The 24,308-nt window shown below is 40.4% G+C and overlaps 1 protein-coding gene across 1 annotated transcript in view; it reads right to left on the reverse strand.

Annotated features, from left to right (window-relative positions):
* Positions 1 to 19,808, reverse strand: part of LOC126291440 (uncharacterized) — a 137,550-nt gene extending 117,742 nt beyond the window's left edge. Inside the window, exons 1-4 of the mRNA XM_049984954.1 lie at positions 19,778 to 19,808; positions 3,571 to 3,754; positions 2,860 to 2,926; positions 2,685 to 2,782 (exon numbers count right to left, since the gene is read on the reverse strand). Coding sequence (XP_049840911.1) covers positions 2,685 to 2,782; positions 2,860 to 2,926; positions 3,571 to 3,754; positions 19,778 to 19,808 — 380 coding nt within the window. The remainder of the gene's footprint in view (positions 1 to 2,684; positions 2,783 to 2,859; positions 2,927 to 3,570; positions 3,755 to 19,777) is intronic.
* Between the last annotated feature and the right edge of the window lie 4,500 nt (positions 19,809 to 24,308).

Consider the following 24,308-nt stretch of genomic DNA (forward strand, 5'->3'; position numbering starts at 1 on the left):
ATTTCACGATTCATGACATTGCGACTGGAAACATCACCGTAAATTTGTGGGATGAATCCACCGCAAGGAGAGGTTCAGCCTGTCAGCTTAAATTTGTGATGCACAATTATGATACTCTTGAAGAAGGTATGGAATGAAAACTGGTTGATTGGTCTGACCGTTGTGTAGGGCAGAACAACAACTGGAGAGTTTTAATGCTTTATTTCTATCTGATCAGCTGCAGGTACTTTACAGAAATACATCAGAAGTTATTATGTTCGGGTCACAGTTTCCAAGGATTTTGCAGTCATCGAAAAAAGAAAGAAAGTGTCAAAAGTTATGATTCCTTCAGAATGGAAGCATGTCATTGCTGAGGCCTTTTTTGATCCTTCAAAACTGACCATTTACGAGATGATGATGGAAGACTTCAAGGACATAGGATCCATCAAGTTGCTTTTGAAGAAGCTGCCTGCTTTGAAAATTACCAATGTACTTTGATTGAAGCTGTGTAGTGATGATCCTCGTGGTTTAAGCATGCGCCATACCTACAATGTGCTTCGCCCATGGGAAAGACACTCTATTGTAAAACATGTTTGTGAACATCAAGTAAAAAATTGTCCATTGCCTTCTGAATTCCGGTTTCTCTATAACGGGACACGGAAAGTTCATAAGGAGAAGAAAAGGGATCTACTGGACATGACCCAATATATGAAACCAAAATACAGGCAGTTTAATGAAAACCTGCAGTGTGACAACTGACTATAATGTACTAGTTTTGAGCCTAAACTTGATAAACTAATGCTGTATTACTTTTTTTAAGACCAAGCAATTCAGTTTACAATAAATATTATATAGTATCTTGTTTTAAATCTCTTACTTACTATTTTTGTATTCAGACACCTTATGATTACAGCAGAGCACTGGCTGATCTGGAATAATGGTGTATATCCATTGCCATACAGCGTTATTCCATTTTAAAACTTACTTACTTTCAAAAAATCTTTACTCAGCGCAATTTTAAAAATCAGAAATTAGTATTTTTCACAGTCTGTATGCACAGACAATACATATCTGCTATTACATTATTATATCTTATTAATTCTCTGGAACTAACAGTTTTTGTCAATTTCCCAACAACGCAAAATGTGCCATACAGCATTATTCGTGCACATGTTTCATATGTCTCCAAGCCTTCCTCTTGGTCTCTTTCCTTCCCGTTTCATCTCTTGTATCCTCCTGGGTATCCTTTCTCAAATTTGCTTAACATGCGCATACCATCTCAGCCTTGGTGTATCTCCTCTAGTAATCGTTGAACCTTCATTAACTCTCTCATCCTCTCATTTCTTAACGTGTCTATCTTTGTCACTCCAATACTGTTCCTCAAGGATTTCATCTCACTAGCTTGTACTTTGCTTTTCTCTCTTCCTTTCATAACCCAGGTTTCGGATGCATATGTCAGGGTTGGGACATAGTATGACCGGTATATAAGCTTTTTACTGATTTGGGGTACATCCTTGCTACATATCAGGCTTCTGATACTCTTTCAAAATGTTTCCACTTTCTCCCCCGCTCGTTATCTCTGTCGTTTTTTCCATCTTCATATATCAGGCTTCCTAGGTACTTGAAACTCTCCACTTTCCTCAATTGTTCCCCATCAATTGCTATTCCTCTCTCCTTCACTCTTCTACTAAATTTCATCCCATATTCTTGTACTGACTGTTACCATATGTCCAACTGCTCCTCTACTTCCTCCTCCTTATTCCTCCAAATCATCAGATCATCTGCAAACACCTTAGCTTTCACCTTTCCTTCACCAGTTACTTGTGCTACTGTACTCATTTTATCATCGATCACAACAATGAAGAATAATGATGAAAGTGCACTTCCCTGCCTCAAGCCATTCTTCTGTTCAATCCAAGCTGTTCTCTCTCCTCCCACTTTCACACAGCTCACAGTGGTGGTACGGGGACACAATCTCATGTCAAAACAAAATGTTCTTTACTTTCCAAATGACCACTGTATAATCATTTCCATGAGGAATCTCAGAACAGAATGACACTTTTGCTAAGCTTTCTTCAACCATTAGCAGACATTGCCATTATCAGCAATGGCTCTTGCTCTCTGCCTTCCAAGACACTACAAGCCATGATGCCAAACAAATAACTATCAATAGTTTGTGAACAATAAATGCACAACATAATATTACCTTACGTACAGAATGTGAATGGAACTGCTCCCATATACACTGTACAGGAGCATGGAAATAAAAATTATTTATATACCAAAACATGCTGTACACTTTGTGCCAATTTAACATTTGTTGCATGCCAACCTCATGATGTAGCAGTCTTAAAAGCAGCAATGTATTCTGGTATCTCTTTTTCCTTCCACTTACTGCTACTCTGTACACAAAATTTCAGTGGTAGCCAACTCAAAAAATCTCTCAGTTCAAAAACAGATAACACAGGCTTAAAGTTACTCAACTTGGCCACACACAGGGATATTCTTCTCACCCACAGAGTATGAAGATGTTTCCACTGAAATGTATGATACACACACTTTATTCAGTTCCTCATTTTAAACAATTCGATTAAAGACAGCAGGCAAGAAAACACCACGAATAAATAAAATAGAAGGGATCGGCAATTTACCAAAGCAACAAGGAGAGTTACTTATAGTCTGAATCAACTGGGTTACAAACTTACCTCTTCTCTTTCCTAGTTGGAATTTTGGCTAATTCACCACCAATAGTAATGTTTCCTTGCTCTGCTCCTGCACTGGAATATTCCTGTATATCTGTAACCTAGAGAACAAATGAGTTATATAGTTTATCAGTTGTTAATAGTTCACAAGAAAGGAAAACAAATTCAATACAAATACCTTGTCAATCTTTTCCCTCAGACTCTTCAAAATTTTATTAAATTGCATTAGTGTCTCAAGCTTTAGCCTACAAATGAACATTAAAATCAAATTAATTCATAGCACAAAAAAGGTCAACTGCTGTTCTATAGTAATAACAACATATATTAATCTCAGTGTACAATCTTATCCCCAGATTTCATGAAATTCAATATTTTTAGAATTATTACACTCTATGTTTCAAAAATTAAAGGACTCCTCAAATTTGGGGAGGGGGGGGGGGGGGGAAGATGAAGCTTACAACAATGACTGACATAATAACTATTAGGAAATTTTTTTCTTTTTGGTGTGACAGGACCTTTTGTTGTTATGCATAAAGAACGACTATACACCTACACTTGTAATTTAAAAATTATGTGAGTGGGCGTTTTTGCATATGTTTTATGAAGCAAAGGACAATCTTTGCCTCCCCCCCCCCCCCCTCACTCAGAACAATTTGTCATAGTCCTACATTTTTAAAGTCATTCAGTAGAACTATAATCTCACTAATATTTAGTTTAATTTGAATTAATACTGCCCTGACAGCAATCTGGCAGAGATTGAAAGTGTTGATTTTGAACTAAACAATGTCGATAAAACACAAACAGTGAGAAGTAAAATAAAAACACAGATACTGCTCCATCATGAAAGTTGTGTTGAAATAATCAACACTGTCAGCATAATTATACTTACTTTTTCTTAGAAGAAGTAATGACAGCATACAAACTTTTCATGTTTGCTAGCTCTTGAGATTTATCACGTGTACGCTCTAACTTTGATATCATTGACGTCATCGCTTCAAGTATTTCCTCATGCATTTGTTTAAAATTTGCGTCTTGCTGACTGTGTTCTTCATTATTAAGTTCCTTGACTCCACCTAAAATGTGAAACATATGAATGAGTTGTACATACAAACTGAGGTGGAGAGGAGATAGACATATTCACATCAAATAAATTCATTTGACTCAAAATACATTTGTGCATACCATTATCTTTATAAGACAGAAATCATATACAACTCTACAGAAGTATCACCACACTTCTGAACATAGGTCACACACACTTATCTGGAGAAGAAATAGAATGCTAGTATAGGAGACAATCTGAGTAGCCCTCTTAGATTGTTTGCAGATGATGTCATTTACCATCTTGTAAAGTCATCAGATGACTAAAAGTAATTGCAAAATGATTTAGATAAGATATCTGTATGGTGTGAAAAGTGGCAGTTGACCTGAATAAAGAAAAGTGTGAAGTTATTCACATGAGTACTAAAAGATATCCACTAAATTTCTATAAGTGATAAGTCACACAAACATGAAGGCTGTAAATTCAACTAAATACTTAGGGGTTACAATTACAAATAACCTAAATTGGAATGATCACATAGATAATGTTGCGGGTATAGCAAACCAAAGACAGCGATTCATTGGCAGAACACTTAAAAGGTGCAACAGGTCTACTAAAGAGACTGCTTACACCACACTTGTTCCCCAATTCAGGAGTATTGCTGTGCAGTGTGGGATCCACATCAGGTGGGACTGACTGACGACTTTGAAAAAGTTCAAAGAAGGGAAGCTTGTTTTGTATTATCAGGACATAAGGGAGACAGTGCCACAGACATGATATGTGAATTTGAGTGGCAATCGTTTTAAAAAAGGCGTTTTTTGTTGCAATGGGATCTTCTCATGAAATTGTTTACTCCTCCGATTCTGTTGGCAGCCACCTACAAAGGGAGAAACGATCATCACGATAAAATAAGAGAAATCAAGGCTCGCACAGAAAAATTTAATTGCTCGTTTTTCCCGCATGCCATTCGAGAGTGGAACGGTAGAGAGACAGCGTGAAGGTGTTGATTGAACCCTCTGCCAGGCACTTTATAGTGAACTGCAGAGTAATCAAATAGATGTTGATGTAGATTACAATTGTCATGAACAGTGGATAAGTCACAGTACACATTGTAACAAATTTTCAAAGAAACTATCAATTATTGGATCATTGGTTTCAAGTGCACGCCACCATTAAGGAGTCCGGTCACAGAGAGCCAAGCGGTGCATGAGCTCACCTGACATCACATCCTGGAGTATGGCAGCCAACCAACATGGAGCAGAACACATGTAAACATGCACAGTCAAGCAGATGACATGTAAAAGGTATAGCAGTTGACAGCAGCAGTTGATATCAAAACAAAACAAAATAAATTGGTTTGTGTTATTCAGTGTGCTCAACCATTTTATCCAAAATGATAAACTTGAAGTAATAGATAATGTGTCCCGGAATACAAGACAGGTGTTAGTCAAGGAGGACAACAAGTTGGTAACGACAAGTTTCTGGAAACACTGAATTCGAGAATGGAGGTCAGGGAAAGAAGTTTAAGAAAATATATAAGGATATGGGTACTAAAACAGACACAATGGTGACATTAGAAGTAGCATCAGAGAGGGTTTTTTTCAGTTCTGAATAAGAATCAAATAATACTAAAAGTGTAAGTACTTGTGTGGATTCCTTTCTTTGCCACCTTTATTAGTATTAAATGCGGTCTTCTGGTTGGTATTTGCTCAGACAGGGGAGTCCACCAGAAATGGTTAGCACAATAGCTGAAATACTGAAGGAAATTGAACATTTGCTAAGTCTTCCACTATGTGAGACTTGCTTTAGTTAAATGATGTCACTCTCCTAACAACTTTTTGGTTAAGAGTATTATTCTAAATTAATGATTGTGTCTGTCGAAGGAGAACTTATGAATTAAAGTAGCTAGTGTGGTGATGTTTTGACTGCTTGAGCAATATCTGTTCTCAAGCTCATCTTTACGCAAAGCTCTATACTTGATGTATTTGGTACATGCCCTTCCATAAATACACTACATAGTCTACTTTATAATGGGTTTTGTAGATTTGATTTATTCTACAACAAAATCTGGTGACGGATTGTAGGATTCTCTACTGGGTGGTAATAATAATATCCAAAAGAATAAACACCATATATACGAGGGATGGAACTTAAATAGTGCAACTATTTATTCACAACAACTACAACAGAGTTACATGTTTGCACCTGTTACTGTCCTTCAAAGTAGTCACCAGTGTTGTGCAGAACCCGTTGGCAGCAATGTAGAAGGTGTAGTATACCATTAGCAGAGCCTGTTCTGCTGATAGTGCGAATGGAGCGGTCTGCTGCCTGTCGAATCTCTGGAACAGTTCTGAAGCGAATGCCATGAAGTGGTTCCTTCATCTTCAGAATCAAATCAAAGTCACAAGGACTTAAATCCAGGGAGTATGGTGGATGGTACAGTACTTACCAGTCCCATCGACCGAACAGAGCAGCCACAGCTTGCATTGTATGTGGCCATGCAAAATGATGGGTGGGTTGCGCAGAAAGTGTCGCCGCTTCTTTCGGAAAGCTGGTCGTAGGTGCTGCTCCAAAAACGAACAGTAATACTGTGCATTGATGGTCTGCCATGGAGGAACGTAATGTGTTAGGATAACACCATCACAGTCATACACGAGAATCACCATAACTTTAGAGCACTCGATTGGCACCATTAAAATAGAACAGGCTGTGCTAACGGTATACTATGCCTTCCACATCGCTTCCAACGGGTTCTACACAGTGCTGGTGACAACTTTTAAGGGCAGTAACGGGTGCAAACCTGTAACACTTTTGTATCGGTTGTGAATAAATAGTTGACACTATTCAAGTTCCAGCCCTCATATGCAACAGTAATAATTGGTATTAGTTTTGTGCAAGGGAATTTGTACAGGGTAATTTTCCTAAATGCTACAGTTGGATTTATATAATTTTTGTTACAGGGGGGATAGTTAACTTGATGTAAGCAGTCAAGCTGATCACTTATCTGGGATTAATTAAGGAAATTAAAATTAAGCTACAGGTTTAACTGCTTAATCAGTCCTCTTTGTAGCTTAATCTTCACGTATAGTTGTGAAGCACACTGTGCACACTGGAGGCTGTCAATGGCAACAAATGACTTTTATTGACTTCAGTACGTGACACAGTGAGGCAGACATGCTTCTCCTCATTGTCCCTGGCTGGGACTGATTAAGGGGTGGCAGCTTCCACTTGAAGCTGTTGAACCAGTGCCTCCGGGGGCCACTGCCGATGACATCACCAGTGCTGTGCACTGTTGTACGATGCCGTTCCACTCAGCAAACAGTTACTCGGCTCCACAGGAAGCCGCAGTGGCGGCAAGAGGAGACTGCTGTGTGCGGGGTCTAACTTGTGACCTTTGGGCAGGCGTCGGCCAGCAGCTGACACTGCGGTGCCGAGCCCCGCTGGTGTCAGTGGTGGATCTGAGATTGGTGGCCTGTGGCACCAAGTCCCGAGAAAGACTCAGTGCAGACAGCACACACAGAATGGTCATCTCACTTCCTGACATCACTCAGGTGTCATGGTGGTGCCGCTGGTTTCTGGCAATAAGTGCTCCCTTCCTTAACCCTTTCCACTCCAATGTTGAGTGCCACTCGACATCGCGAAATTTGTTTTCCGCTCCGATGTCGAGCCTCATTCGACACGACTTTTCGAAGCTCTCAGACGTATTTTGAGTCTACTAGGCATTATTGCTGCTGTGTGCTGTCATCTAGAAGAACTAGTGTTAACTCGGTGTCGAACAGTAGCAGCTGTGTTAAGTCAAAGATTGTAATTATTACGTTCAAGTCCACGCGCTCGAAATGGCTAGATCTTCACGTACAGTCCTTTCTGAGGAAGAGATTTTAAATCTTTTAGAGCAATCTCTAAGTGAAAACGAGAGTGACAATGATTTTGATTATGATAGTGATTCATTTCAAAACAATTCGAGTGAGAAGAAAACAGTGACAATGTGCATGTTACTAGTGATTCAGCAGAGGATTCGTGGTGAATGTGGAGCGACACTGACACTGACCTCACAGATTTTCCTTTTGACGAATCAAAGTGTGGTTTTATAACAGAAAGTAGTTCTGTTCCATCATCGCCCGTTGGATTCTTTCAATTAATTTTTACAGATAACCTATTTCAACAAATAGCTGATGAAACGAATACATATGCTACAGCAAAAATACGTAAAGTGACACCACTCCCAAAACATTCTGCATGGTGGGACTGGAGAAATGTTACCATGGAAGAAATGAAACGCTTCCATGGTGTGCTACTGAATATGGCATTACAAAAGTGTAAGAACTTGCAGGACCTTTTTTTTTTTTTTTCAAGAGAATAACACAATCATCCAACTTCTTTCCAGACTGTTTTAGTCGCCGACGATTTATGCAAATTTTCTGGGCACTTCATTTTCCTAATCCGAAGAGTGCTACACATGTCAACAGTCAGGTTCAGTCACGTCTGAGTAAAGTGACAAATGTACTGAATTACTTGTCTGGCAGGTTTCTCGAAATTCATCGACCTTATCAGTATTTGGCTGCTGATGAATCTACAGTATCGGTCAAGGATCGTGTATTATTCAAAATGTACAATCCTCAAAAATCAACAAAATCGGGACTCAGAGTTTATGTAATTTCGGATTCATCAAATGGTTATATCTGCAGTTTGATACCCTATTTTGGCAATGTAACAACTGAGTCACTGATTTGTCCACACTTGAATTTTTCTGAGAGAATAGTTCTTCAGCTGCTTGCTAATATCAGAAATGCTACAGGGCAATCAGGGTATCATTTGTACACTAACCGTTTTTATACAAGTGTTACATAAGCTGATGAGCTGTTGAAACAGAACATGCATCTCACAGGAACGATTCAGGCCAATCGCAAAAACCTTTCAGCTGCAATCAAGAAAGGAGCTCTATGTCTAAGGAAGCATGAAATAAATTGCCTTTGAAACAATAAAATGATGGTTCGGGCATGGCAAGATAAACGAACAGTTCTCATGCTTTCTACAAAAGCCAGTAACTCAGTGTCACTTATAGAAAGGAGAAACAGAAAGGGAAGGGAAGAAATAAAGAAACAAAATGTGATTATTGATTATACTTCAAAGATGGGTGAGTTGCTGGATCTGACTATTTTATTTCCAGTTACGTTTTTGTAATGAAAAGTCTCAAGTGGTGGCGAAAACTATACTTCTGGCTGTTGGAAGTAGGACTTGTAAACAGGTATTTACTATATAGGAACCACTGTGAGAAAAACAACTTGACAATACCGTCTCACATAGCATTCCGTAAAAAGTGTTATAAGAGGATTAGTTGCCCAAGAAAGAACTCGAGGACAGAAAGAGGACGTCGTTCAACTTCTGATGACGAGGAACGCTTGAATGGAAAGTTGCACATTATCAACAAGCTTCCTGGCAACAATCATAAGGATTGTGCAGTGTGCTCAGACAGAAAAAAGAAAGGTGTCAGCCGTGAAACTGTGTATTACTCTCCACCCTGAAGAATGCTTCAAAAAAATACCACACAATGGAAAGTTTTGTACTGTAAAAGCTTACGTAAATATATGAATGAAAGCACACATTTTGTTTTAATTTATACCCCAATTATTGGCCAGCGGCCACATGGTTTCCACAAAGAGATCCGCGCAAATCTCTGCGGTGCACTGCCGCCCGGGTGGCGGCGATTTAAATTAGAGCGCGCGGAGCCACCCTGAGTCTGCCTTACGGAGTGCAAAGGGTTAAAACTCAGATTTATTTATTGATGACTACCAGGCAGCTGCTGTTAAAGAAATGTTCTAAGGCAGCTTCTGTGCTACTTCTCCTTGCTCTTATTAAAGACATATAATTTTTTGTCCAAAGAGTGGACCGTGGCACTACACTGCCCTCCCCTATGGAGAACACCTGCCCCTTGGTTCTTACTTTGACCACTCTTCTCCTAAGCTAACTCTACCCGTTTAATATACACACACAGACACATACATTTATCACTAGACCGGTTATTCCTGTTTACTAGATACGAGATTAACAAACTACTCTTCACCCTCACTTGGGGACTCCGATCTACAAGAATTCAGATTGTTCCTGAATTAGACCTCTGAATACCTCGTCATCAGATACACAGAGGCTAAGCCAAGCAAAATCAGACACTATGGCAGTAGGAATAGTGACATTTACAGTCATGGTTCCTTGATATCTGCCATCTCAATACTGGATTACATGCTGTAGCAACTGATCTGCCGTGACTCGCCCTTCCTTAGCAGCTTTTTTAACAATCACTCTCATCATCGCAGCTGGCAAATGGAAGGAAAGTACCATTATATAACACTTAGTCCCATTGACCAATAATCCACTACAATGTAACTCTAAGCGTTTTGCTCCCATACCCATTGTTCATAGCAATTTGCTACCACTGCTATACATGGTTGTACACAGAGTATTATCCAGTGTAAACCTGATCTCTTAAAATACAGTTTAGACATGATCACCTCTTTCTGACAAGGACATTCCTCCATTCCACCTCTGAATAAATCCACCACTACATTGTCCTCGATGGTGAGTGTTCATCGTAGGTGAGGGTATCATCTGGAGTGCCCCAGGGAAGTGTGGTACGTCTGCTGTTGTTTTCTATCTACATAAATGATCTTTTGGATAGGGTGGATAGCAATGTGTGGCTGATTGCTGATGATGCTGTGGTGTACAGGAAGGTGTCATCGTTGAGTGACTGTAGGAGGATACAAGATGACTTGGACAGGATTTGTGACTGGTGTAAAGAATGGCAGCTAACTCTAAATATAGATAAATGTAAATTAATGCAGGTGAATAGGAAAAAGAATCCCGTAATGTTTGAATACTCCATACTTGACACAGTCACATCGATTAAATATTTGGGCATAACATTGAAACATTGCAGAGCGATATGAAGTGGGACAAGCATGTAATGGCAGTTGTGGGGAAGGTGGATAGTCGTCTTCAGTTCATTGGTAGAATTTTGGGAAGATGTGGTTCATCTGTAAAGGAGACGCTTATAAAACACTAACACAACCTACTCTTGAGTACTGCTCGAGCGTTCGAGATCCCTATCAAGTCGGATTGAGGGAGGACATAGAAGCAATTCAGAGATGGGCTGTTAGATTTGTTACTGGTAGGTTTGATCATCACCCGAGTGTTATGGAAATGCTTCAAGAACTCGGGTGAGAGTCTCTAGAGGAAAGGAGGCGTTCTTTTCGTGAATCGCTACTGAGGAAATTTAGAGAACCAGCATTTGAGGCTGACTGCAGTACAATTCTACTGCCGCCAACTTACATTTTGCGGAAAGACCACAAAGATATGGTAAGAGAGATTAGGGCTTGTACAGAGGCATATAGGCAGTTATTTTTCTCTTATTCTGTTTGGGAGTGGAACAGGAAGAGAAGATGCTAGTTGTGGTACGAGGTACCCTCCGCCACGCAGCGTATGGTGGGTTGCGGAGTATGTATGTAGATGCACCCCGCTCTGACAATGCTGGAGCTCACCCTCAGTCAGCATCACATGTCAATCCTTGTCTTCTGCCACACCCCTTCTTCTCTCACTTGCACAGCCACACCAACCGCCACCATCCCCACCAGATACGTGTGCACTGTGTAACCTTTACGTATCAAATGCTTGTCCCCCACTGGTATCCTCACTGACACATACAGTTCTGCATTATCTGATGTCACTTCCACTGTTGCACTACGACAGCAGGAAGGCAAATTCTAGCTCCAGTTCTGACAGTAACTCTTCCTGTATCTTCCTGAATCCTTTCAAATACTGCTCTAGGGACAGCAACTGCCCATGATTACTGGTGCACGGCTTGCTGTACATTTGTCAGCTCAACCCTTGCATCTCAAATGCTATCACCTAGGGATTGTCAGTGCTTTCGTCGCATCCAGTAACAGGATTCCTGCATATACAGTTTCTAGATCTTGATTCAAAGTACTAGCCACGGCTCTAGCATACTCCATAACCTCCTCGGTACGCTCCTGCAGCACGCACGTATTGTTTAGCACCGCTCCCTCCGGATTCACGATGTGTGTCGAGCGCCACAGTGCTGTAACACTTATTTGTCTAAGCCACCTCTTTCGCGACTCCTGCACTTTCATTCAATCTGCTCATGTCACTTGTGCCTGCTGTCCCAAACAAGGTTTGTTGTATTCTAACATCCACATCAATCCATTTCATTTTTACCCTTCTAGACCCACGCAGCAAGCCAACAGCTGGCACTGCACTAATTACCTCCTGTATCTCCTCTGTCAAACATGCATGTGCTGTGAGTAACTGCCTGTGATTCTAGGCAAATTCTATAAGCATCTCATTACCAATTGTTAACTGTTGCACCCCTGTGAAAACCTCTTCAAAGCTTCCTTTCCTCGTTCCATAGTTCCCAAAACATTAAACACTAAACTCAGCAACCAACTATGGCTGGTCAATACTACTCCTGTTGCCTGAAAAATGCAACTGCTCCATCCAGTGATAGTCCTGCAGGGCCCCCGTTCCACCTCTCGCAAAAGGGTACAGCTCTGCCAACAAAAGCACTCTTCTCCTCTGGCCTTTCACCATTTGGCAACCTGACGGGAGGGACCAGTCTCACATGCCATACCCTCACAAGTCCACTGACAGAACATGTTTCTGCATTGTTGTTGTTGAGGTTTTCAGTCCTGAGACTGGTTTGATGCAGCTCTCCATGCTACTCTATCCTGTGAAAGTTCCTTCATCTCCCAGTACTTACTGCAACCGACATCCTTCTGAATCTGCTTAGTGTACTAATCTCTTGGTCTCCCTCTACAATTTTTAACCTCCACGCTGCCCTGCAACGTTAAATTTGTGATCCCTTGATGCCTCAGAACATGTTCTATCAACTGGTCCTTTCTTCTTGTCAAGTTGTGCCACAAACTCCTCTTCTCCCCAATTCTATTCAATACCTCCTCGTTAGTTATGTGATCTACCCATCTAATCTTCAGCATTCTTCTGTAGCACCACATTTCGAAAGCTATTCTCTTCTTGTCCAAACTATTTATTCTCCATGTTTCACTTCCATACATGGCAACACTCCATACAAATACTTTCAGAAACGACTTCCTGACACTTAAATCTATACTCGATGTTAACAAATTTCCCTTCTTCAGGAATGCTTTTCTTGCTATTGCCAGTCTACATTTTATATCCTCTCTACTTCAACCATCCTCATTTATTTTGTTCCCCAAATAGCAAAACTCCTTTACAACTTAAAGTGTCTCATTTCCTAATCTAATTCCCTCAGCATCACCCGACTTCATTCGACTACATTCCATTATCCTCATTTTGCTTTTGTTGATGTTCATCTTATATCCTCTTTTCAATGCACTGTCCAATCTGTTCAACTGCTCTTCCATGTCCTTTGCTGTCTCTGACAGAATTGAAGCCCTTAGCTGTCTATTACAATGTCATCAGCGAACCTCAAAGTTTTTATTTCTTCTCCATGGATTTTAATACCTACTCCGAAGTTTTCTTTTGTTTCTTTTACTGCTTGCTCAATATCCAGATTGAATAGGCTACAGCCCTGTCTCACTCCCTTCTGAACCACTGCTTCCCTTTCATGCCCCTCGACCCTTATAACTGTCATCTGGTTTCTGCACAAATTGTAAATTGCCTTTCGATCCCTGTATTTTACCCCTGCCACCTTTAGAATTTGAAAGAGAGTATTCCAGTCAACATTGTCAAAAACTACCTCTAAGGCTACAAATGCTAGAAACGTAAGTTTGCCTATCCTTATTCTTTCTTCTAGTATTGCCTCACGTGTTCCAATATTTCTACAGAATCCAAACTGATCTTCCCCGAGGTAAGTTTTTCCATTCACCTGTACAGAATTTGCGTTAGTATTTTGCAGCTGTGAATTATGAAATTGAAAGTCTGTAATTTTCACATCTGTCAACACCTGCTTTCTTTGGGATTGGAATTATCTTATTCTTCTTGAAGCCTGAGGGTATTTCGTCTGTCTCATACATCTTGCACACCAGATGGTAGAGTTTTGTCAGAGCTGGCTCTCCCAAGGCCGTCAGTAGTTCTAATGGAATGTTGTCTTCTCCTGGGGCCTTGTTTTGACACAGCTCTTTCAGTGCTCTGTCAAATTCTTCACGCAGTATCATATCTCCCATTTCATCTTCATCCTCTTGCATTTCTAAAATATTGTCCTCAAGTGCACCTCTCTTGTATGGACCCTCTATATACTCCTTCCACCATTCTGCTTTCCCTTATTTCCTTACAAATGGATTTTCATCTGAGCTCTTGATATTTGTACAGGCAGTTCTCTTTTCTCCAAAGGTCTCTTTAATTTTCCTGTAGGCAGTATCTATCTTACCCCTAGTGAGATAAGCCTCTACAGCCTTACATTTGTCATCTAGCCATCCCTGCTTAGCCATTTTGCACTTCCTGTTGATCTCATTTTTGAGATGTTTGTATTCCTTTTTGCCTGCTTCATTTACTTTTATATTTTCTCCTTTCATCAATTAAATTCAATATTTCTTCTCTTACCCAAGGATTTCTACTAGCTGTCGTCTTTTTACCTACTTGATCCTCTGCTGCCTTCACTACTTCATCTCTCAGAGTTACCCATTCTTCTTCCACTGTATTTCTTTCCCCCCTTTGTGACAATTGTCCCCTTATGCTCTTCCTGAAACTCTGTACAACCTCTGGTTTAGTCAGTTTATCCAGGTCCCATCTCCTTAAATTCCCACCTTTTGCAGTTTCTGTATACCATACATAAATCATAACTAAAACGCAATCATAACTACAACAGAATCATAACTAAAACAATGTCAACCATAGACTATAAATAAAAGAAAACAAAATAAGAATCTCCGAACATAATACAGAACCATTACTTCTTAGATCTCAATGCACATCAGACATGAGGTATCTGAACCTTCTCCTCTCGTCATCCATCCCTTGATTTTTTCTTCCCTGGCTCCTTCCTTATTTTCATTCCCATTTCCTGAGGTATATTTTCTGGCACACTCTTTTAAATGGTTAAAAACGCCCAACACGAACAACTGTTGACCTTGTAGGCATTTGTAGTTTAACATTTACTGCTGAAGTAATGTCTATTACACGGTTGGGTCCTGGGACTGTGTTACAAATATTTTTTCCTTTGGAGCCTACGGACTGAATAACATCATCATCCACTGCCCTCCTCTGTACTGTGTTACTGTTCCCACTCACTTCACTGCACCTTCTTGTTTTTCCAATGCCTCTGTATTTGACCACTGGACCCTTCTCCACACTTCCTTCACTTTTCTTGCAAATTCTTGGATTGACTCACTGTTCCTGCCTGGAGTTGTAGGGATTCACAACAAAGCATAATATACATCCCAATCCAGAAAGTGTGCATTCATGTAATAACCCAGCATTTTCCCAATCATCTGAAGCCATTCTGTCCTTCCACTAGCCTGAGGATTAAATGGACTTGTTCTTAATTTTTTCACTCTAAGTAACCATAGCAACTTTTTCATCAGGTCTGACATGAAGTATGTCACCTGATCTGTAATTATTGCACTGGTACCTCAAAGTTCAATATCCACCTGTTCACCAATGCTTGTGTGACTGTGTCTGCCTGTTGGTTCAGTGTTGGCACCTTCTCTACGTTACGAGGAAAATTATCTATTATTGTCGGCACAAAACGATTACCTATTGGTGTACAGCTGAATGATTCTAATACATCCCCCCAATGAAACTGAATGGTTCGTTGCTTCTGGGAGCCTCTGTAACACCACCGGTTTCTGACTCAGATCTGCTCACTGCACACACTCTACACAGCTTCTAACATACTGATCCAAAGCTACTAACATTTGATCCACTTCACCCTTTCTACACCACCACCAGTATATCTCCCCCATTCTATGATTCACTGCTCTGATACCCCAATGACCTTGAAAACATACGATAATGCATCTCATGTAACACATCTTCTTTGAGCACTGCTGGCACAACCATCCATGGACCTAAATCTGTCTTTCTGTACAACTAACGATCACACGCACTAAACTGCTGCTGCTTGCAGTACTGCGTACATTCTTCATCGCTGCTCTGTGCAACCTGCCATTCCTAAAAGTCCAGAGCAAGTGTTTGTATCACTGCCATCTTTTTGTTCAACCCATCTGAATTTCCATGTTTCTTCCCAGGTTTGTGGATTACTTTGTACCCAAATTCATTAAGTTTTACAGCCCGCCTCATCAATATACCAGATGCACCCTTCAAACCTAGTAAGTAGATCAAAAGAGCATGGTCCAGGACTACTGTGAATTCTCTACCATATAGGTAATTCCAAAAATATATTACTCCATACACCATGCTACGCATTTCTTCTCAATTGTGGATCACTTCCTCTGCTCTCTGTTCAACTGTCCCAATGCAAAAGCAACAGAATGTTGCTGACCACTTAAAACACACCCAAGAGCATGATTTGATGCATCACAGGACAATATAAACTCCGTTTGAAAAAATGGAAACATCAGTGCCAGACTCAACATTAATATTTTCCTGAATTCACCAAATACTTGTGGCATTCTCCCAGCCATAACAACCTTCTTTAACAACCGTGTAAGAGGTTATACTGCATCAGCAAATCCTCTCATAGATTTCCTACGATAATCTGCGAGAGAGAGAACATGTTACAATTCCATGGGTGTTTTTGGTGTTGGAAAATCTTATATTGTTTTCACTAACCTCGGATCAGTCCTCACAACATCCTTAATAACAAACAGGCTGCTCCTAGCCTCTTGAACACGTCCCTCACACGTTGTCTATGCTCTTCCATATCACTTGAAAAGACGATTCTGTCATCAAGATTCACTACTGGAATGTTGTCACCGAGTTCTTCAACCCAAAAGGCATCCACTCTTCTCAGTCCATTTTCGAGAAGCATCGGCATTGTCCTAGAACATCTACCATCTCCATGATGTTTGGAACTGAGAAACTGTCTGTCACATCTTACAATTGAAGTAGTGGTAATCACAACTAAAGCGATATTTCCTAGATCCATCCACAGACTTTTTGGGCATGATTGCAATTCACAGCTCCTGCACCCCCTCCCAGGGACTACTACTCTCCTCTATTACCCTGTCGCCAACTGTTGATTTGTAAACACTGGTTTCAGTGATCCTGTTGCTCAATATGGTCTTTAGTAAACTGGGGCTTTGTTTCCTACCGGATTCCTGTGCTGTGCAATTGGTGTAGCAGGCAAGGGTCCTTGCAGAAAAAATAAGGTCTTGACACTCCAGTAGCAGATGTTCCATTTGCATCCTCTCAATTCCCTTCAAATGCTTCATGTTTCACAAAATGCAGTTCTGTGGACTATACTCTCTGTGCGACAATCTTCCTCGTCCAGAATCCTCAGCATGGCCTCCTTTCAATAACTTCAATTTCTTGGTGTCAAAATTATCTCTATTCACAGATAATACCTTGCTTCTTCCCTCTCCTGTACATGTACGACACCTGCTTTACTAAACAAGAAGCTGTATCCAATACTTCATTATCTTTTAGGAGTTCCAGTATACATAACACATTAACTGGTAAGTCAGGCTCCACACTCACCCACAGAGACTTTACAATACCTCCTGATACACAATCTTGTGAATAAATCCTTAACGTCATTGCTCATGGTTTAATTGGAATGTCTCGTATACCAGATGCTCCTTGTGGCAAATCATCACTGACAACAGTGTCCCCTAGCTGGAATGTCCTCCCACTAAGTTCCAATATACATGAAGAGCTTATTTCACTACTGGTACAAGCCCACTGTTGTTCATTTTGAGATACAGAGTCCTAAAGTTAAATGAGTGCTGAAAAATCTGTGGTTGAGATACCAGAAATATTCAAGCATAAGGCTTCTTGCTACATATGAACCTTTCTTTCTGTTTGTTTGGAATCACTAATTTCAGAAGCATTATAGGCATAAAATGGGAGGTAATGTACTTGTACCACTATTGCAATGTCCAGCCTCGGTAGCTGAGTGGTCAGCGTGACAGAATGTCAATCCTACGGACCCGGGTTCAATTCCCGGATGGGTCGGAGATTTTCTCCGCTCAGGGACTGGGTGTTGTGTTGTACTACTAATAATCATTTCATCCCCATCGACATGCAGGTCGCTGAAGTGGCATCAGCTCAAAAGACCTGCACCAGGCAAACGGTCTACCCGACGGGAGGCCCTAGCCACACGACATTTTCATTTCACTATTGAAATAAGCCCTTCATATGACTGATGCTCAATTATGGCATGATGTTAATGCAGAAAGTCTAATCCCAAGATTGTGCTGTAGCCTTCGCGTACATGAGACACCACCTCCACACACTGTCTAAACTCGGTAGTTGCAAACGAAAAATTCATCATTACTTATCCCAACGGTTGTACATCATTATCGCCTACTCCACACAACTTGTGCTGTGGTGAGTTCCCCCTTAATGCCACTGACACATGCTCCCCTTTGTTCAATAACACTTTATATTATCTACCATTTTTTGCACCCACTATGGCATGTTCTGTCTCTACATTCATTTTCACAGAATTTATTTTCACAAGGAACTCCTGTCAGCAGCCTTGGGGTTCTCTCCTAAGTACAACAGACTCTTCCTACCTCCCAAATCACCTCTACTATTGCCCCTGTATCCCTCTCGATGACCTACATACACCTCCTCCACTACCATTCCCAATAAATTGCTGGTAACCCCTGTTACCCCCAACCAACACTTCTCTGTGGATGGTACCACTGCCTTTCCACATGCCCCATTCAGCCACAGTTAAAACACTTTACATTTGATGCAAACATATTTCTGACCCCTCTTCCCACTGACCTATTGATTTCCTCCACCTATAAGCCCAGTTTGCCCCCTGTGTGCAGACCTTTTGGTGCCCCTGTACACATACCCCGTGACATTTCTGATGCTAAAGCCTTCAAAAAACGAAACCAAGTCCCTGCTGCTCAAACTCTTGCAGTATCAGTTTCTTCATCTACTTATTCTGTGAGAATTCGTATGCCTGCACATTCATTTTCCTAATTCTATCAGTGACGTTTTCCACTGCCTTATTACGCCTTCTGAACACCATACCCAGCCACTCACAAAAAAAAAAAAAGTGCACTCCTTTTGTTTCTTATACCGCTGCTCCAACCATGACTGAGTTTATCAAATGTTTCTGTATTGTGTAACGCTTCTGTACACCTCACAAACAACTTTGCCCATCAAATTTTCAAGTGTAGCTGTTGAATTATTTCAATGTCCAAAACAGCTACATCATACAAATTTCCCCTTAGATGCCTTTATGTCACAACAAGTATGTTATGGAGCTTCCTGCAGAGCACAGACCACTTTAGAGGAGTAGAGAATGTAAAGATTTGTCAACAAAATATTAACCAACAATACAATTGTGAAGAGTTTTCAAAGATATCTAAACACTGTCCAAAGAGGTCTTGAAGGCCTAATGGTACCGACATATTGCCATGTCATCCTCTGCTCATAGACGTCACTGGATGCAGATCTGGAGGAGCATGTGGTCAGTACACCACTATCTCAGCCACTGTCAGTTTTTGTGACTGAGTTGCTACTTCTGAATCAAGTAGTTCCTCAACTGGTCTCACTAAATATAAATGTTCTTGGTTATATAATTCAGTGTTAAAAAAAACAACAAAAAACAGATGAATAGTAAATGACTGCTATATTGAGATTAAATGTACATCAAGACTATTTTTCAATTTTGCCATCCACATTGCATGTGAGTGTCCTATTTCAGCAAAGCAGATAAGCAGTGGAGGTTAATCTCGTCTTTATCAGGTAAACACTTGCTAAAATAGTTTTTCCTGTAGGTTTCAAATAACATCATGTTTTCTGTGCTTGTACTTAGTATGGATGATCACAAACTCAAATCATCTTCAAGTACCAGTAACCTAATGTAAATTAAATGTATCAATATGCAAACACCTACTATGCTGACATTGTGCTTTACACTAATGAATCCTGCTGCTGCAAGGAGATCAATGTACCTGCTTACCTTTATCCGATGCCTGCTTACTTTCATCCATCATGTCCTTCTATTATGATGACACAGCACCTAAAAGAGCAAAATGGTTAGTTGGATGTTGTGGGTAGTACTTCTTTACCATAAAAATGTACCATTATACATCAGTAGAACGCCAAAATTTAATTAAACACACACACACACACACACACACACAAAGTGGATCAAATACGCATCAAGACATCAGTATACAACACTCATGGCAGAAGTAATGAAAAGTCAAAGGTAAACATTTAATCCAGAATACTGGATGGAGTTTTATTTGTTTAACTGTCTCTATTTTATCTTCAGCTATATGCTCATGGGTGTCAGAAGAAATATTTCAGAGGGGGCAGGTGAGTTGGGCAGACTCTAAAATTGCCATTTTTACATAAATGAGTTGTTTAGGTTTGAGACATTATACAATAAGATCTGAATTTTCCAGGTGACACTAAGAATTTATTATATTCCAGACGATTGATGTTTATTCACTCAATATATGAATTACAACTCTGCACTCCACATTTCAGGGAGGGAGGTAAGTGTTCCCTCTTGTGGACTCCTATAGATGCAGCAATAATGAAAATCACATTGGAAATAAGCATATGAAGTACAGGTAATTACAATCACATTTGTCACACACTTCTGGGCACTAAATACCAGTGTTTTGTTCCGTGAAAAACCTGCTCTCAAAATTGGTTCTCGACAGGGCTTGTCTGCAACAAAGAGCAAGTACAGCAAAACCTTTCTCAAGTCAGTAGCACAAATTAAAGGCAGTTCACACCTGCCATCACATCATATCACATGCGTGAAACATTCCACAAAGTATTCCAAACGGTGGAAATTCACACAGGTCATCAGTGGACCGTCATGTCACACAAATCACATCACAACATCGTCAACATTTTCTGGAGGAAAATTTTGATGGCATCGTCATCCGCCAAAAAAATTATTTGACAACTAGGTATTTTTTCCGTTTATTGTTCTTCCATATACGAGATTAAATATCTGAAAGTGGAAAATAGTTAAGTTTTACAATAACAGAGTTGTGGTCTTCATACCGATTGGTTTGATACAGCTCTCCATGCTACTCTATCCCGTGCGAACCTCTTCATCTCCCAATAACTACTGCAACCTACATCCTTCTTAATCTCCTTACTGTATTCGTATCTTGGTCTCCCTCTGGGATTTTTACAACCGCCCCCCCCCCCCCTCCCTCCCTCCTACGCTTCTCACCAGTACTAAATTGGATCTGATGCTACACTGTGTATAAGTAAGAACGTAAGCTCATGAATCAGTTTTTATTAAATAATATTTTTAAGTGAAAAACTCGGCTCAGATGGAGAAAAATACAGTTGTTTATTAAGTTATTAGCAATGTAAGAAAAAAATAATGGATAAGAAAAAATGCCCTATTTATCCCCTTACAAATATTGTTTGATGTGTTAGAATATGCGTATATTTTCGACAGAAAATAAATATGGATGTTCTGAAATCTCTCTTCACTGAAATGTTACAGACAGACAGCTTCATGCTCAGGCCAATAGTTCTACTTCTCCTTCACTGCACAATAAATCCATAATAATCAAGACGTAACTTGACAGCCCAAACACGATTTAAAACCGGCGGCGTATATATGGGAGCGAAAAGGGATTGCGGGATTAGAAAACCAGTAGGTAGAATCGGATTTCCAGAAGCAATTTTGAAGTGTTTGCATGACTACCCAGAAGTGGTATTGGGAAATCGGGTTACGTAATCCGGTTTTGGGAGCTCCTTGCTAACGGGGTGAATGTTAGTTATTCAGTTCTGACTTTATGTAGCGCATATGATATCACATGATCTCACTTTCGCCGTTCAACCTGAGGTGACGGTGACATGACATGATAAGTCAGTTGACGCCTAGTGCGAATCGGCCTGTACACGTCATTAAATATGACGTAGATTAAGAAAAGGGAACAACTGCAATCCATTAAGATAACGCATATGTAGTATGAATTTTTTACTTTTCTTTATAGTTATCGCCAGGATTCTGTAACTCATTACTTGAAACACCATTACATATTCTGCAAAGTTTTTTAACTGTTCGTTGTTCGATGACTGCCTTCCATAATATTTTGGGTGGGACAAAACTTACAGGGCAAGAACCATACGAAACACCACTTCAAACAGTATATACCCAAACCCTTCAAAATGTCATTATTTAAGGCCTTCAAAAAGTTTTAGTGAGATGTGCACATTCATGCGGAGTATATCATTTCCTAACAAGAAGTAGAACGTCCATCGTTTTAAAACAAATGCTGTACAAAGTAACTACGATGAGTCATATAAAAAGTAACAAACGAAACAACGGATGGGAACTAGCCACTGCTTTGTTAATTACAGCCTACTAACCGCACACTTCAACTTGGAGCCACTTTGATTCTTGAAAGTCGGCTTACTTGGTGTTGCTACGGAATGCTTACGCTTGTTGACGTGACAGATTTGTGTGCCACAGCAATAAGTAGCCGTGCTGCATACAGCGCTGATTTGTGTACGATGTGCTTACTGATTGATAATATTATTTACCACAATGAGTGAAAAGGCTGCAATTGATCCTAACGACCGTCCATCAACTTCCGTATTACTTCTGTGACGGATTAATCCATTACATGTTCCGTTTCTTTTACAACTCCCCTGACGGCCTTGGGAGAGCCAGTAGTGTCAAAACTCTACCATCTGGTGAGCAAGACAGGCGAAATACCCTCAGACTTCAAGAAGAATATAATAATTCCAATCCCAAAGAAAGCAGGCGTTAACAGATGTGAAAATTACCGAACTATCAGTTTAATAAGTCACGGCTGCAAAATACTAACGCGAATTTTTTACAGACGAATGGAAAAACTGGTAGAAGCCGATCTCGGGGAAGATCAGTTTGGATTCTGTAGAAATATTGGAACACGTGAGGCAATACAGACCCTACGACTTAGAAGAAAGATAAAGGAAAGGCAAATCTACGTTTCTCGCATTTGTAGAGTTAGACAAAGCTTTTGACAATGTTGACTGGAATACTCTCTTTCAAATTCTGAAGGTGGCACGGGTAAAATTCAGGGAGCGAAAGGCTATTTACAATTTGTACAGAAACCAGATGGCAGTTATAAGAGTCGAGGGACATGAAAGGGAAGCAGTGGTTGGGAAAGGAGTGAGGCAGGGTTGTAGCGTCTCCCTGATGTTATTCAATCTGTATATTGAGCAAGCAGTAAAGGAAACAAAAGAAAAATTCGGAGTAGGTATTAAAAATTTGAAGTTCACCGATGACATTGTAATTCTGTCAGAGACAGCAAAGGACCTAGAAGAGCAGTTGAATGGAATGGATAGTGTCTTGAAAGGAGGATATAAGATGAACATTAACAAAAGCAAAACGAGGATAATGGAATGCACTCGAATTAAGTCGGGTGATGCTGAGGGAATTAGATTAGGAAACGAGACATTTAAAGTAGTAAAGCAGTTTTGCTATTTGGGGAAAAAATAACTGATGATGTTCGAAGTAGAGAGGATATAAAATGTAGACTGGCATTGGCAAGGAAAGCGTTTCTAAAGAAGAGAAATTTGTTAACATCGAGTACAGATTTAAGTGTCAGGAAGTTGTTTCTGAAAGTATTTGTATGTAGTGTAGCCATGTATGGAAGTGAAACATGGAATATAAACAGTTTGGATAAGTAGAAGCTTTGGAAATATGGTGCTACAGAAAAATGCTTAAGATTAGATGGGTAGACCACACAACTAATGAGGTGATATTGAACAGAATTGGGGAGAAGATGAGTTTGTGGCACAACTTGACAAGCAGAAGGGACCGGTTGGTAGAACATGTTCCGAGGCATCAAGTCATGACAAATTTAACACTAGAGGACAGCGTGGAGGGAAAAAATCGTAGAGGGAGAGCAAGAGATGAATACACTAAGCAGATTCAGAAAGGTGTAGGTTGCAGTAAGAACTTGGAGATAAAAAACCTTGCACAGGATAGAGTAGCATGGAGAGCTGCATTAAACCAGTCTCAGGACTGAAGACCACAACAACAACATGTTTCCTGCTCTGGGACGAGGACGTGGGTTTTGTCTCAGCAGCCAATGTGCTGCGAGTTGATCGCAAGCTTCTGTTCAGCAGGTGCGTGTCCACTTTTGACAGCTCAACTCAACGCAAGTTACTTCTCTACATGCCTGCTCGAAAAAAACTGGCAAGTGGATGGGGGTATGAAGGGTCTGGTCCAATTTGTCGTGCAGGGGCCCGAGAGCGGCCCAATGCGTTCAGTGCAAATGTACAACTGCCTGCGAGCACGGTGCATGCATAAAATTACACAAATCATCCTGCATTGCTGTTGTTGTTGTTGTGGTCTTCAGTCTTGAGACTGGTTTGATGCAGCTCTCCATGCTACTCTATCCTGTGCAAACTTCTTCATCTCCCAGTACCTACTGCAACCTACATCCTTCTGAATCTGCTTAGTGTAGTCATCTCTTGGTCTCCCTCTACGATTTTTACCCTCCACGCTGCCC

Source organism: Schistocerca gregaria, chromosome 9 (genome assembly GCF_023897955.1).
Source record: "Schistocerca gregaria isolate iqSchGreg1 chromosome 9, iqSchGreg1.2, whole genome shotgun sequence".
In the NCBI taxonomy this organism is placed as follows: Eukaryota; Metazoa; Arthropoda; class Insecta; order Orthoptera; family Acrididae; genus Schistocerca; species Schistocerca gregaria.